Source organism: Heliconius melpomene, chromosome 8 (assembly GCF_056956725.1).
Source record: "Heliconius melpomene rosina isolate 202511_hmr_F chromosome 8, ASM5695672v1, whole genome shotgun sequence".
Lineage (NCBI taxonomy): Eukaryota > Metazoa > Arthropoda > Insecta > Lepidoptera > Nymphalidae > Heliconius > Heliconius melpomene.
The window spans coordinates 7,911,976-7,925,121 of record NC_140396.1 but is presented as its reverse complement, the minus strand read 5'-3'; the positions used below and the strand labels follow the sequence as shown (position 1 = coordinate 7,925,121).

Below are 13,146 nucleotides of genomic sequence, written 5' to 3'. Positions count from 1 at the left end.
GAATAAATAAAAATATGTTATTTTTTGTGAGCAAAAATAAGGAAATACTAAATATTTATTCAAAATAAACATATTTTTATATAATATTCCAATAAAACACTTTGTGAGTCATTAACATTTTCATGAATAAAGGAATATAAATAATATATTTCCAAACAGTACTAAGTGATAATGAAACGTTCTTGAATGAAACATTTTTTTTTTAATTTTTGATATAGTAAATTAAATTTCAATTGTAGGACATGATTTGTAAAATAATTTATACTATTATTTAAAGTTATACATATTTCGGATAAAATAGGTGCATGTAAATTTAATGACATGTCATTGCTTTGTTTTAAGAGCAGGAAGTTTACGCCAAAAAGTGCGACTGCGCACTGGCCAAATTAGTAGGTAGTGTGAAAGAAAATGGCGATCAGCGAAAGGCGTCCGGAGTTAACGTGATGAAAAACATTGTTAAAAGCTCAATTACATAGTGTTATAGTTATTAATTGTGTCAGATGTAGATTAATTAAGTGTTAATGAATAGTGATTGTGTATAAAAATGGCTGCGAATATGTACAGAGTCGGCGGTAAGTAACAATAATTGGTTATTTTTGTTGTAGCTTCGCCGGTTCACCGCCAGCCGACTAGCGGTGCTTTGCTTTGATTGTCGTACCTTCATTAATTGTTAACATTAATTAGTTCAATATTGTTTTATTGCGATACTTTATCAAATTCCTGGTTGTTTTTATTATGAATTAAAAGTACACAAGCTACTGAAATGTTATTTATCAATAAGTTATTATTTTACCAAAATTCTTCAAATAGGACATTAGCATTTGCATCTAGGTATCATTGTATCGGCTCGCATATCTATGTGCGGACGGTAAGAGACCAATCTCAAGTATTCGCGGGAATTTATTCGTTTGTTTTCTATGATCTTTGTCAAGAAATGTAAGGTTTGACACGAGATTTTAGGTTATAATTGATGTTGTCAAAACATTTTGCTTCATATTTTGATAAATGATATTAAGAAGTACTTAAGGTCTGCGAGAGTCGTATAGACATGAGGTTTTCGACCATGCCTGCCCAACTTGTATTCATGTACATACATTTCTTTTAATGTTTCGATACTTCTTTAGAAGTCGTCGAGGTATTATAGATAAGGTTGGCTTTGTCATGAGAGCTGGCGGCAGGCGGCTGGGGCTTGTGTGCCGCGCTTCGCGGTCGCCGCGCCGAATGTTAATTAGCTCTTCCTTTTAAACTACTTCCTATTACTAAATATCCCGTCATTGAAAACTTGTTGTAACATTTTATTTGAACATTGTTTTAAGAAATTATGTATTGCGATACTATTACATAGGTTAATATATATTTAAATAATATATAGAAAACAAAGGAATCCTAAGACCACATGACATGTATGATACACATTTTTAAAAGTAAATTAGAATATTCTTCTACTGAAAAAAAAAAATATTTTTCTTTTCAAAGTAATGTTTGAATATTTAAATTGTATGTAATGTACAATTTTTAGTTTTTAAATAAAAAAAATGTCGAAATTTTAAATTAACATAGTATCTCTATTAAGATTTTTTAATATTATACAGTGCTAGTATATTTAGTGAAATATTGGACAGCAAATAATTAAAATTATATGCTTAAACATAAATTTAAGTCACAAAATCTTTTCTCACTATTTATTTAATAATAGTCAAAAACAATATTGCTAACTATGAACAAGGTATATATTTAATTAACAAATTATTAGTACAAGTATTAAATTTAAAAGGTAATGTATCGAGTCAACAAGAAAGTTTGTCTACATAATCTCTTACAGTGTCAGATAAAATGTTATCTTCTAAAATAAACATTACAGGTATTTTCTTAATATAAGATTACTTGTTTATAAAATCTATAAATTCTATATATTCTATTATTTTGTTTATATTTCATATAAAATCTTATTCCACTAATAACTTTTATACCCAAAATTTGGAAATAAATAAATTATCTTTAAATATTTATATAATATTAACACTATACTGAAGAAAGTGGAGTAGCTTAACTCGGGTGAATTAATTATTTTCATTTTCCAAAAAAACAATAATAGTATTGACTTTCACTAGTTACATGCATACAGCATTTTTCAATAGGATGAAAAGGGAGAAATTAGAATCTTAACTATGAAAGTATGACATGAAGCTGTTTTTTTATTTATATTAGACTACATTGATTATTGTTTTTTTTACAATGTTTATATATTATACTAACCATCACCTTGTATTTAATTTACATATTATTAATATTTATTTAAGCAGTGTCAGAGAACACTTTAAATTAGAACGTATAACTAATATCATTGTTAAAATTTGTTAATAATAATTAATGAAATATAATAGATATACATAGTAATATTCTTAAATTGTAGATACCTCACATAATATAATAATACTCATATCATCAAATTTATTATAAAAAACATTATTAAAATACATCAAATTGTCCCTTGATGTTTCAGAAATATATTTTATTGTAATATCTAAAATGAAAAAAAAAATTATAACTGAAGACAAAAAACCTACACTTCTTTTAAATATTACACCTAGTGCTTTATTTACCAATAAATGTGTGTAAAATTTGATTTTTTTATTCGAATGTAAAAGATGACAGTGCTTGAAGCAATAAGACTGTCTTTGCACACCTTTTATATTTTCTATGTATTTCATATTATATGTATTTTTATGTGTATTAAATAATATCTATTATATTCTATTCATTAGACCTACATCAGCAAATCTTTAAAATTGCAAGTCTTAATAAATGTACATTTCTTATAATCTTTATCAAATGATAAGAACAATCAAAGAATTTAATGTCATACTCCCTGGAAAATAAATTAACAAAATAAAAAGATAAAAGTTATATTTACACCATAGCATATCTAGCATGTGAATTTGATTACCTAGAAATATTACGTTTTACCAGTTTGACCACAGTTAAAGGACACAAAGCGTCGACATTAAACGCGTTGCAAGTATGTATGTATGTATGTACCGAGAAAAAGTGACGTGAGAATAGTTTTTCGACTTTTTTTTTTTTTTTATGTCATAAAAGCACATGTTAGAAATGTGAATAAAGTTGTTACTATACTCACCTTTGCCTTTTATTGTTGCTCAAGTAGCATTTTTTTGCCATTTTACGGTGACATTAAAAAATTAAATAATTATTTCGAACTGTCTTAGAAAATTCATTTTTTTTATTATTAAGTTTAAACATGTTTATATAAATTCGTATAATTTGTAATAACTAAAATTGGGTAAATTGGTCCCAATCGTGTTTCCTAAATATTTGATGTCTATCATTCTGTTAAATCATATAAAACAATATTTTATATTCTTCTTAGGCATTTTTAATTATTTTCACAAAATAAATCCATTTACATGTGTTAGCGGTAGTATTCATTATGAGTTTATAGTAAAAATGTGAATATGATTAATTAGAATGAAACGAAATGTGTTAGTTGTGTATTTAAATAAAGAGAAGTTGTTATGATATTATTATGACTGAAGATAAAAATATAAATGAAGTACTTTTATTAATATATAATAATGTTAGCGGTAGAATTCATTATGAGTTTATAGTAAAAATGTGAATATGATTAATTAGAATGAAACGAAATGTGTAAGTTGTGTATTTAAATAAAGAGAAGTTGTTATGATATTATTATGACTGAAGATAAAAATATAAATGAAGTACTTTTATTAATATATAATTTTAAAATAAATATTGTCAATATAATTTAGTAATTTGATTTCAATTAAATATTTTTTGATAGTGATTGTACATTATATTGTTAAAACTATAGGAAGTTACTATGATATTGTTATAAGATTATAAATTAAATGAAATACTTTTACTAATAAAAATAAAGATTGTTATTTAAAAATAAGTATTGCTAATAAGATTAATTTAAATATATTTAATATGAGATATGTTATAAATGATGGCAGCACTGAAACTATCTTTATTGTGAATTATGAATATGAGATACATCCGGTAAGCTCGGTTTTGGAGGGAAATTGTAACCTATAAAAACACCCCAAAAACAGAAATGAGGACAGTCTTCCCGACGTTGTAATACTGCCAGCAAGCTCTAAGCAAACGTTATTAAGTGATAGTTTAAGTGCTAACTGTTTAAGTGTCAGTGCTAAGTAGAAAGTGTTTTAAATAAAGCGATTTAAAGAGTGAAGGTTTATAATCGATCTACCCAGTGAGTAGAAGTCTCTTTCATTTCAGAAGCGGGTCGCAGGACTAAATAACGCCCATTAAAGACTGAAGGTTAGAAGTGTTATATATATTTTTTTTTCCAATTGAATTTTGTTGCTCACAAGTGACTATTGTTCTTCTTCTTATTATTTTTACTTTTGTGGTTACTTTTATTAAGTAATTGTTTCTTATTAGGGTATTTGTTATATTTAAATTTATATGCTGGTTTACTATAATACTACATTTGCTTATACTTAAAATAGGGAAATCTAAAGCGAAGTTGTACCGTTACCTGCTAGTAATAATCATATGCGAGATATTTACCCTCACAATAATTTTCCTGCTTTATGTAGTGTTTTAATCCTAAATGTCATTATGGCCAGAAAAAAAAAAAAAATGAACGACAAGAAAGTGGTTCAAAGGATTACCCACATTGTTATTTTCTTGGGAAGAATGGACACAAACATTAAGATTAGCGTTTTTATTAAACGAAATTACAAAGTCAAAGTCAAAATATCTTTATTCCATAAAAATGCTTAACATTTACTTGGACATGTCATAAAACGGTGATCTTTTAACGGATATGCTAAAAATTAGGTATAAAATTGATCAATCTTTAGTAAATTATTATGATAAAATGATTTTAATAAAAAAAAAAGTGAAATTAAGGATATTAAGGCGGTAGGATGTTAATACATGCCATGATAAATTTATAAGAATGGGAGCGGGAACTTGCACATTTAAAGAACTTGAACAAGTTTTAATTTATTTAATTACTCAATGACTTTATACAGTATAACCGATTGAAAAATATTGATAACAATACAAGTAACAGAGCTTCAAATTGTAGTAACATGATAAATTTTCAAGAATTAAGGTGTTTTAATTTAACATTTTCATTATCAAATGCTATATCAGTATCAAATGTAATCGACTAGTTCAAACGAGTAACTATTGTTTTAAATTAGGCCATGAAACAAGATTGCTATAAACGAAATTTAGTATATGATTCCAATAGTAGTATTAATAATGATACTTATGATAAATATTACAAACGTTGTCGTTAATGGTGTCAATACAACAACCTACGTTGACTTAGAACTAAATGTTTTAATTTTATAGGTGAAGGCAGTACTGTGACTAGACTACTTTTTGACATGTATTCTCTTAATGTGTAATATAGTCTTTTTTTTTACTGTACAATCTCCTTCGTGTGTTCTCCATACGTGACATTGATGATGTGATTGGTCCTCAACTACCACGCTCGAAGCGCCGTTAGGTAATTTTGGTTCAAGATTGCAAGTAAATAAGTACGGACGTAAATTTTTTAGTAGTTGTTGTTTTCTATTTAAAAGTACCTGCCTTAATTGGACATACTTTCTGTAAAAATGTATATAATGATTTACAAAACAAATAAAATTTTTATATTCGTTGAAGTCCCTAATATTAATTGTGGACAGTGACAAATTTAAACTTCATACGGTAAAATAACGAATTATTGAACCGCGAAGCACTACACCTGTAGACGTTGTTGTTATTGGTTACTGTAGTTGTTAGTGTAAGGTAAAAGTGATCACTGATTACTCTGCATTTTCGTAGCGCTATGAGTAAACGGGACTTACTACCTACAAGTGCCCGGTGGTATATTATAATGCAAGAATGCCGTCTTATTGTTGAACACCGTAATAGCAGAGCGGATGATGCATGTTGATGCTTTATCACGAAGTTCTATTTCAGAAGAGAAGTGTAGTGAAATTAGAGATATATTCCTAGCGGACTCGGACGCGGTTTCGCCTGCTTGAATTATACGAATATTTATTAAATATATTTATGAAATTATTTTCAGTTATCAATAGAAATAGTGAGAAAATATAAATAATCAAAAGAATAAATGGAGACTTGTATATTATATTATAATATTCTCTTTGTCCTACAAAATAAACACTGTCATAGTAAAAATAGTGACAGGAACGAGAAATAAAGATAAGTTGTTACGTTGTGTTACGCCAAGTTTTCGCCTATAAGTATAAGTATAAGTGTAAATAATAAAATTCCTCAGTGTATTTTCTAAGTTTACCACTACCAAAATTTTAAGTAATTAAAAAAAAAAAAAAAGTCTAACAAGTAAAGCTTATTACACTGTACAAGAATATTTAGAGGATAAGCATGTATGGAATTAATGTCTATTGAATGTCAGGCATGATAGATGCCAGCTAATGTAATAGTAAACTATATCATTGACTTTGAAAAGAGCAACTATTGAGATTCTTGCCGGCTCTGCTTAGCAGAACTGCCTTCCGAACCGGTGGTAGCTTTTTGTCTATATGTTCAGTCGAATATTCAAAAGTGCTTGTGATAGTATATTTGAATAAAGAATATTTTGAATTTATTATTAGAATAAAAAATCTTGAAATTATTGGTTCAAGAGAAGTAGAAATAACTAAAGGATTATTAGTATTGGTTAAATTGGCTTAGTATTGGGAAAAGTACCTAAATTCCGTGCGTGCGTACATAGATATCGATTCTATAAAATAACTAAACATTTTTTATATTAAATAGGATAATTTTTGCGAGCAATATCAGGTAAAATAAGAGAACCAAAATGTAGATTAGATTAATTATAAACCGCGAATAATTACATACAAATTAACAGTAGTTCGAAAATGTATGAAAATTTATAAAACCGTCAACATCATCTGCCCGTTCGCGTCGGTCATACCTATTATGCCGCCCGAAGGTCATTTCGAATCAGTGACATCTCCTTAATTATTTATTAGAATGTTATACAGTAAACTATAATCTCCATTTAGATAAAATGCAAAAAGTGACTATTATATTTATTTTCATAAGGATGAATATCAAAATATAAAAAAAAAAAACATTATGTAAAGAACAATATTTTTGTTAAACATTGTTTGTATGTATCTCATAAGGTTGAGTCGGCACTCGCCATATATGCGTTAAGCAAGATCATTTTGGGTAACGTTTTCTTAAAACAATAAACAAGCGTTGCAAACCGTTGCTTAGCAAAAGTCGCGTCGCGACGGTTGTTATTAACATGGAGAAATAACTTACATGTCAAATTATAAAATATTTTAATATATTAGTATATATGTGTAATGTAATGTAGCCTATAGCACTTTGAAGAATGCTTTCGCAGCTTTCATACAAAACAAAAACAAAGTAAATCGGACCAGTAGATCCAGAGATCTTAGCGTTCAAACAAACAAACAAACTCTTCCGCTTTATTATATTAGTATAGATTGTTATTAGACGAAAACACGTGGTTAAAGTCGTTACATAGTCAAGATTCTGAAATACAAGGTAAAGATTTAAAAACGAAAGATATTACAGAAGGTTATAAAAATGATTTAGGAAACAATGGTAAATTATATAAGTGGATAAATTCCACCCTTGGTTACTTTTTAATAACGATGTAATATTTAGTGATTCGGATAATAATAAAATTCATAGGTGTATAAAATGGTGCTTTTTTCTAATTCATACTTGATGTTGTACTTATGATATCTAAATGCTCATCAGATATTTTATTAGTTGTCAAATTTACATATTTTTAATGATTTATTGGAAGTAAATATAATATAATATTACATTAGGTTCTATACAGTGATGTTGAAATGTACTCGTATGAAATATATTTTTAGTGATTTATAAAAATAGAGAAAATAATAATGTTCTAATTTATTTAAAATATTATACTTGATGTTGTACTTATGATATCGAAATGTTCATCAGATATTGTTTTTAGTGATAAAATTTACATATTTTTAATGATTTATTGAAAGTAAATATAATATAATATTATATTAGGTTCTATACAGTGATGTTGAAATGTATAAACATGTATTTGATGAATTGTACTCGTATGAAATATACTTTATTTATTATTATTTATAAATATATAATATTATATTACTTTATTTATTATTATTTATAAAAATAGAGAAAATAATGTTTTTCTAATTCATTTAAAATATTATACTTGATGTTGTACTTATGATATCGAAATGTTCATCAGATATTGTTTTTAGTGATCAAATTTAAATATTTTTAATGATTTATTGAAAGCAAATATAATATAATATTACATTAGGTTCTATAAAGTGATGTTGAAATGTATAAACATGTATTTGATTAATTGTACTCGTATTAAAATATACTTTTAGTGATTTATAAAAATAGAGAAAATAATAATGTTTTTCTAATTCATTTAAAATATTATACTTGATGTTGTACTCATAATATCGAAATGTTCATCAGATAGTGTTTTTAGTGATCTAATTTACATATTTTTAATGATTTATTGAAAGTAAATATAATATAATATTACATTAAGTTCTATACAGTGATGTTGAAAGGTATAAACATGTATTTGATTAATTGTACTCGTATGAAATATACTTTTAGTGATTTATAAAACTAGAGAAAATAATAATGTTTTTCTAATTCATTTAAAATATTATACTTGATGTTGTACTTATAATATCGAAATGTTCATCAGATAGTGTTTTTAGTGATCTAATTTACATATTTTTAATGATTTATTGAAAGTAAATATAATATAATATTACATTAAGTTCTATACAGTGATGTTGAAAAGTATTAACATGTATTTGATTAATTGTACTCGTATGAAATATACTTTTAGTGATTTATAAAAATAGAGAAAATAATAATGTATTATGGTGTTAATGTTACATTTATGTAGTGTAATATGAATGTAATGTGTCAAGTAAATTTTGTACAGTCAATTGTATTGAATAGTGAGTAAAAAGTGAGTCGTTTGCAGAAGTTGCACTCGATATAAGTGAATAGTGAGTCGTTTGCAGAGTTGCATCCGATATAAGTGAATAAGAGAGTCGTGTGCAGAGTTGCATTCGATATAAGTGAATAGTGAGTCGTTTGCAGAGTTGCATCCGATATAAGTGAATAAGAGAGTCGTGTGCAGAGTTGCACTCGATATAAGTGAATAGTGAGTCGTTTGCAGAGTTGCATCCGATATAAGTGAATAAGAGAGTCGTGTGCAGAGTTGCACTCGATATAAGTGAATAGTGAGTCGTTTGCAGAATTGCATCCGATATAAGTGAATAAGAGAGTCGTGTGCAGAGTTGCACTCGATATAAGTGAATAGTGAGTCGTTTGCAGGGTTGCATTCGATATAAGTGAATAGTGAGTCGTTTGCAGGGTTGCATTCGATAAGTGAGTCGTTTGCAGAGTTGCACTCGATATAAGTGAATAGTGAGTCGTTTGCAGAGTTGCATTCGATATAAGTGAATAAGAGAGTCGTGTGCAAAGTTGCACTCGATATAAGTGAATAATGAGTTTTTTTCAGGGTTACATTCGATGAGTGGGTCGGTTGCAGTGACCTGCAATCGATATTAGTGCGTTGATTGCAAAGCATGCAATCGGCGTACATTCATCAGAACCAGGGAAAAGTGAAAGCCTTGCAGAAGGCTTCACGTCGGTGAAGAGTCAGTGTAAGTGAAGAGTCAGTGTTAGTGAAGAGTCAGTGTTAGTAAAGAGTCAGTGTTAGTAAAGAGTCAGTGTTAGTAAAGAGTCAGTGTTAGTAAAGAGTCAGTGTTAGTAAAGAGTCAGTGTTGGTAAAGAGTCAGTGTTAGTAAAGAGTCAGTGTTAGTAAAGAGTCAGTGTTAGTAAAGAGTCAGTGTTAGTAAAGAGTCAGTGTTAGTAAAGAGTCAGTGTTAGTAAAGAGTCAGTGTGAAGAGGTAGTGCTTTCAGAAATACGTATGAAAACTAGTGATTTGACTATAAAACTTAAAAACTCTAGTGTTTATATTATTTTATTTTTTAAATTATGTATTAATTATTAGTTTTGTTTAATCGCTACTAAACGCGAGGGCGCGTTTACGTCAGGATTGGCCGAATGTTAGCGGTAGTATTCATTATGAGTTTATAGTAAAAATGTGAATATGATTAATTAGAATGAAACGAAATGTGTTAGTTGTGTATTTAAATAAAGAGAAGTTGTTATGATATTATTATGACTGAAGATAAAAATATAAATGAAGTACTTTTATTAATATATAATAATGTTAGCGGTAGAATTCATTATGAGTTTATAGTAAAAATGTGAATATGATTAATTAGAATGAAACGAAATGTGTAAGTTGTGTATTTAAATAAAGAGAAGTTGTTATGATATTATTATGACTGAAGATAAAAATATAAATGAAGTACTTTTATTAATATATAATTTTAAAATAAATATTGTCAATATAATTTAGTAATTTGATTTCAATTAAATATTTTTTGATAGTGATTGTACATTATATTGTTAAAACTATAGGAAGTTACTATGATATTGTTATAAGATTATAAATTAAATGAAATACTTTTACTAATAAAAATAAAGATTGTTATTTAAAAATAAGTATTGCTAATAAGATTAATTTAAATATATTTAATATGAGATATGTTATAAATGATGGCAGCACTGAAACTATCTTTATTGTGAATTATGAATATGAGATACATCCGGTAAGCTCGGTTTTGGAGGGAAATTGTAACCTATAAAAACACCCCAAAAACAGAAATGAGGACAGTCTTCCCGACGTTGTAATACTGCCAGCAAGCTCTAAGCAAACGTTATTAAGTGATAGTTTAAGTGCTAACTGTTTAAGTGTCAGTGCTAAGTAGAAAGTGTTTTAAATAAAGCGATTTAAAGAGTGAAGGTTTATAATCGATCTACCCAGTGAGTAGAAGTCTCTTTCACATGCACGAAAGAAACAATGATTCGTTTGACGCTATGAGCTCGCAATTACCACCGTCCACCGTCCACTGGTGAAAGTTGAATACCTAAGTACGTTTCCGAACAATAAACTGGTCCTGACAAGCTAAACTCGACCGGCCACTTGCCGTAAATTATTATTTTACTAACAATTTCCCACTGTAGGTAGGTACATCGTAACTACGAGTATACTGGGCCGTTACAGAGTTATGCTCGAAACACTCGACGGACGACGACATTTTTGAAAAAATAACTTTGTCATTTACCTTTTCATATGTTTAATTTAGCACATAATTATAATTTATGTTTGAGAATCAGCTTCACAAATCAGAAGGAGTCTAGAGTTAAGACTCTCACCACGACTGGCCTCCACACGCTCAGAAAAGTCATAAGTTAAATTGCAGTTATTAAATATAGTAATTGCTATAACTCGATAATATAATAAGTTATAAATCACTAATCTTTCGGATTGCACAACTAAGGCACAGGTTGTAAACAATGATAGAATATTGCTATGTAATTAATTATATTGTACAATATTTTTAATATTTTTGTCCTAAATTTTTATTCGAAATGTTCTTCATCATCGTAAAATCATCCACTTGTATCAGTGTCAGGGTCAACGATCCAAAATGGACACCTATTCATATTTTGTTTACTCTACAAACACTCGATCACTAAACACAAAATACATAGTGAGGAAGCACTTTTATTATATGGACCGTTTATTTTGAGAGTGGTGTAAGTCCATTTTCTTTTGTTTCGAGAAAATTAAAGGTTAGTATGTCGCTGATTATGCAATTTCATTGGCCGACCGATTTTAAGTTGTTCAAAACATGGGTTTTTTTTTTTTGAGAAATTAAACACGGACTAGTTATATATAAAAAAATTACATTAAATTAAGCATGAATTACGTGATAGCTAATTTTTCTCAAAAATGGACTTACACCACTTTCAAAATAAACGGTCCATATCTTAACATCTATATCAGTAATAATCTCCTGTGTTCTGCATATTTTTATGTCATATATGATTAGTCTCCCTTTTTCCATTAGGCAGATTACTTTACATCCCTCCGCAAAAATCTGAGAGAAATAAAAATGTAGTTGAATCCAGTAAGCGTGTTATGGTAAATGCGGTTGTGGGTTCGATTCACAATCGAGCACCATTTCTTCGCTGTGGTAACGCCACTCAACACGCAATCCCTTCAGAATATGGCTATGGTTCCCTAGCCTGCTATATGCGGGGTACAGAGTGAAAATAAAAAATATATATAGAAAGATGTGTATACCTTTTTATAACCTTTCATACGTTTATAAATATGTCTATTACAACTGATTTAGATGTGACCACTTTGAAAATTTAAATGTATTATAGCAACAGCCCTTTACGTACAATGTAATGTAAAGCCTAGATTTGTAAAATAAAACTAAGTTTCTCATAAAGTATCCATTTTTGCATATTACGTTTTATATAATTATAATATATACATATTATATGTAAATAGTGAGTCTAAACTTCCATTATCTCTTAATGAATTTTAATTATTTCATATTATGTTGATTGTTGCTTTCTTTTAAAACTGTCGTTAATTCCAACCTAATCGTTTTAGTTTCTGTAAATGTGCATCTTATTTTTATTAAGGCAATTTTTGATAAATGGAGAATTATTCATATATTATATGTAAAGTAGTTTTTTTTTTTCAACTACAACATATTTTTATAATACACGCGTGAGAGAACATTTTTAGTCCCATGTCTCAAAAAGAGATCATCCAGGTACGAAATCGTAAAATAAAAAAACCAAACATGTATTTTTTTTTACTGTAAATTAAATCCAGCAGGGATTTAGCTGGTGCCATATAATTGCCAAAATCATATTTTACATAAGTATTTAAAAAAATATTTTAGTTTTTATAAGCAATAAACTGATTACACGAGGCCACTTATTCCGCTGGGCACAGTCGTATTCACGTCACGTCACGTTTTCAGTAAGTACTGAAAACGTGACATGTTGTGGATTCGATTCCCTCTCGAGAAAATGAAAAAAATAATCTCGTTGCTGGTGTACAGGCAAAACGCGGAGTTAAATTCGGGCACGCAATGCCTCCAGAATTTGGAGGAAAGTCG

At 28.1% G+C, this 13,146-nt stretch overlaps 1 protein-coding gene across 3 annotated transcripts in view; it reads left to right on the top strand.

Annotated features, from left to right (window-relative positions):
- Positions 1 to 203: 203 nt before the first annotated feature.
- Positions 204 to 13,146, top strand: part of MTA1-like (metastasis associated 1-like) — a 56,949-nt gene continuing 44,006 nt past the window's right edge. For all 3 annotated transcript variants that reach the window (XM_085189225.1, XM_085189224.1, XM_085189226.1), the window contains exon 1: positions 204 to 572. In XM_085189225.1, the coding sequence (XP_085045351.1) occupies positions 545 to 572 (28 nt within the window). In that variant the 5' untranslated portion in view covers positions 204 to 544. The remainder of the gene's footprint in view (positions 573 to 13,146) is intronic.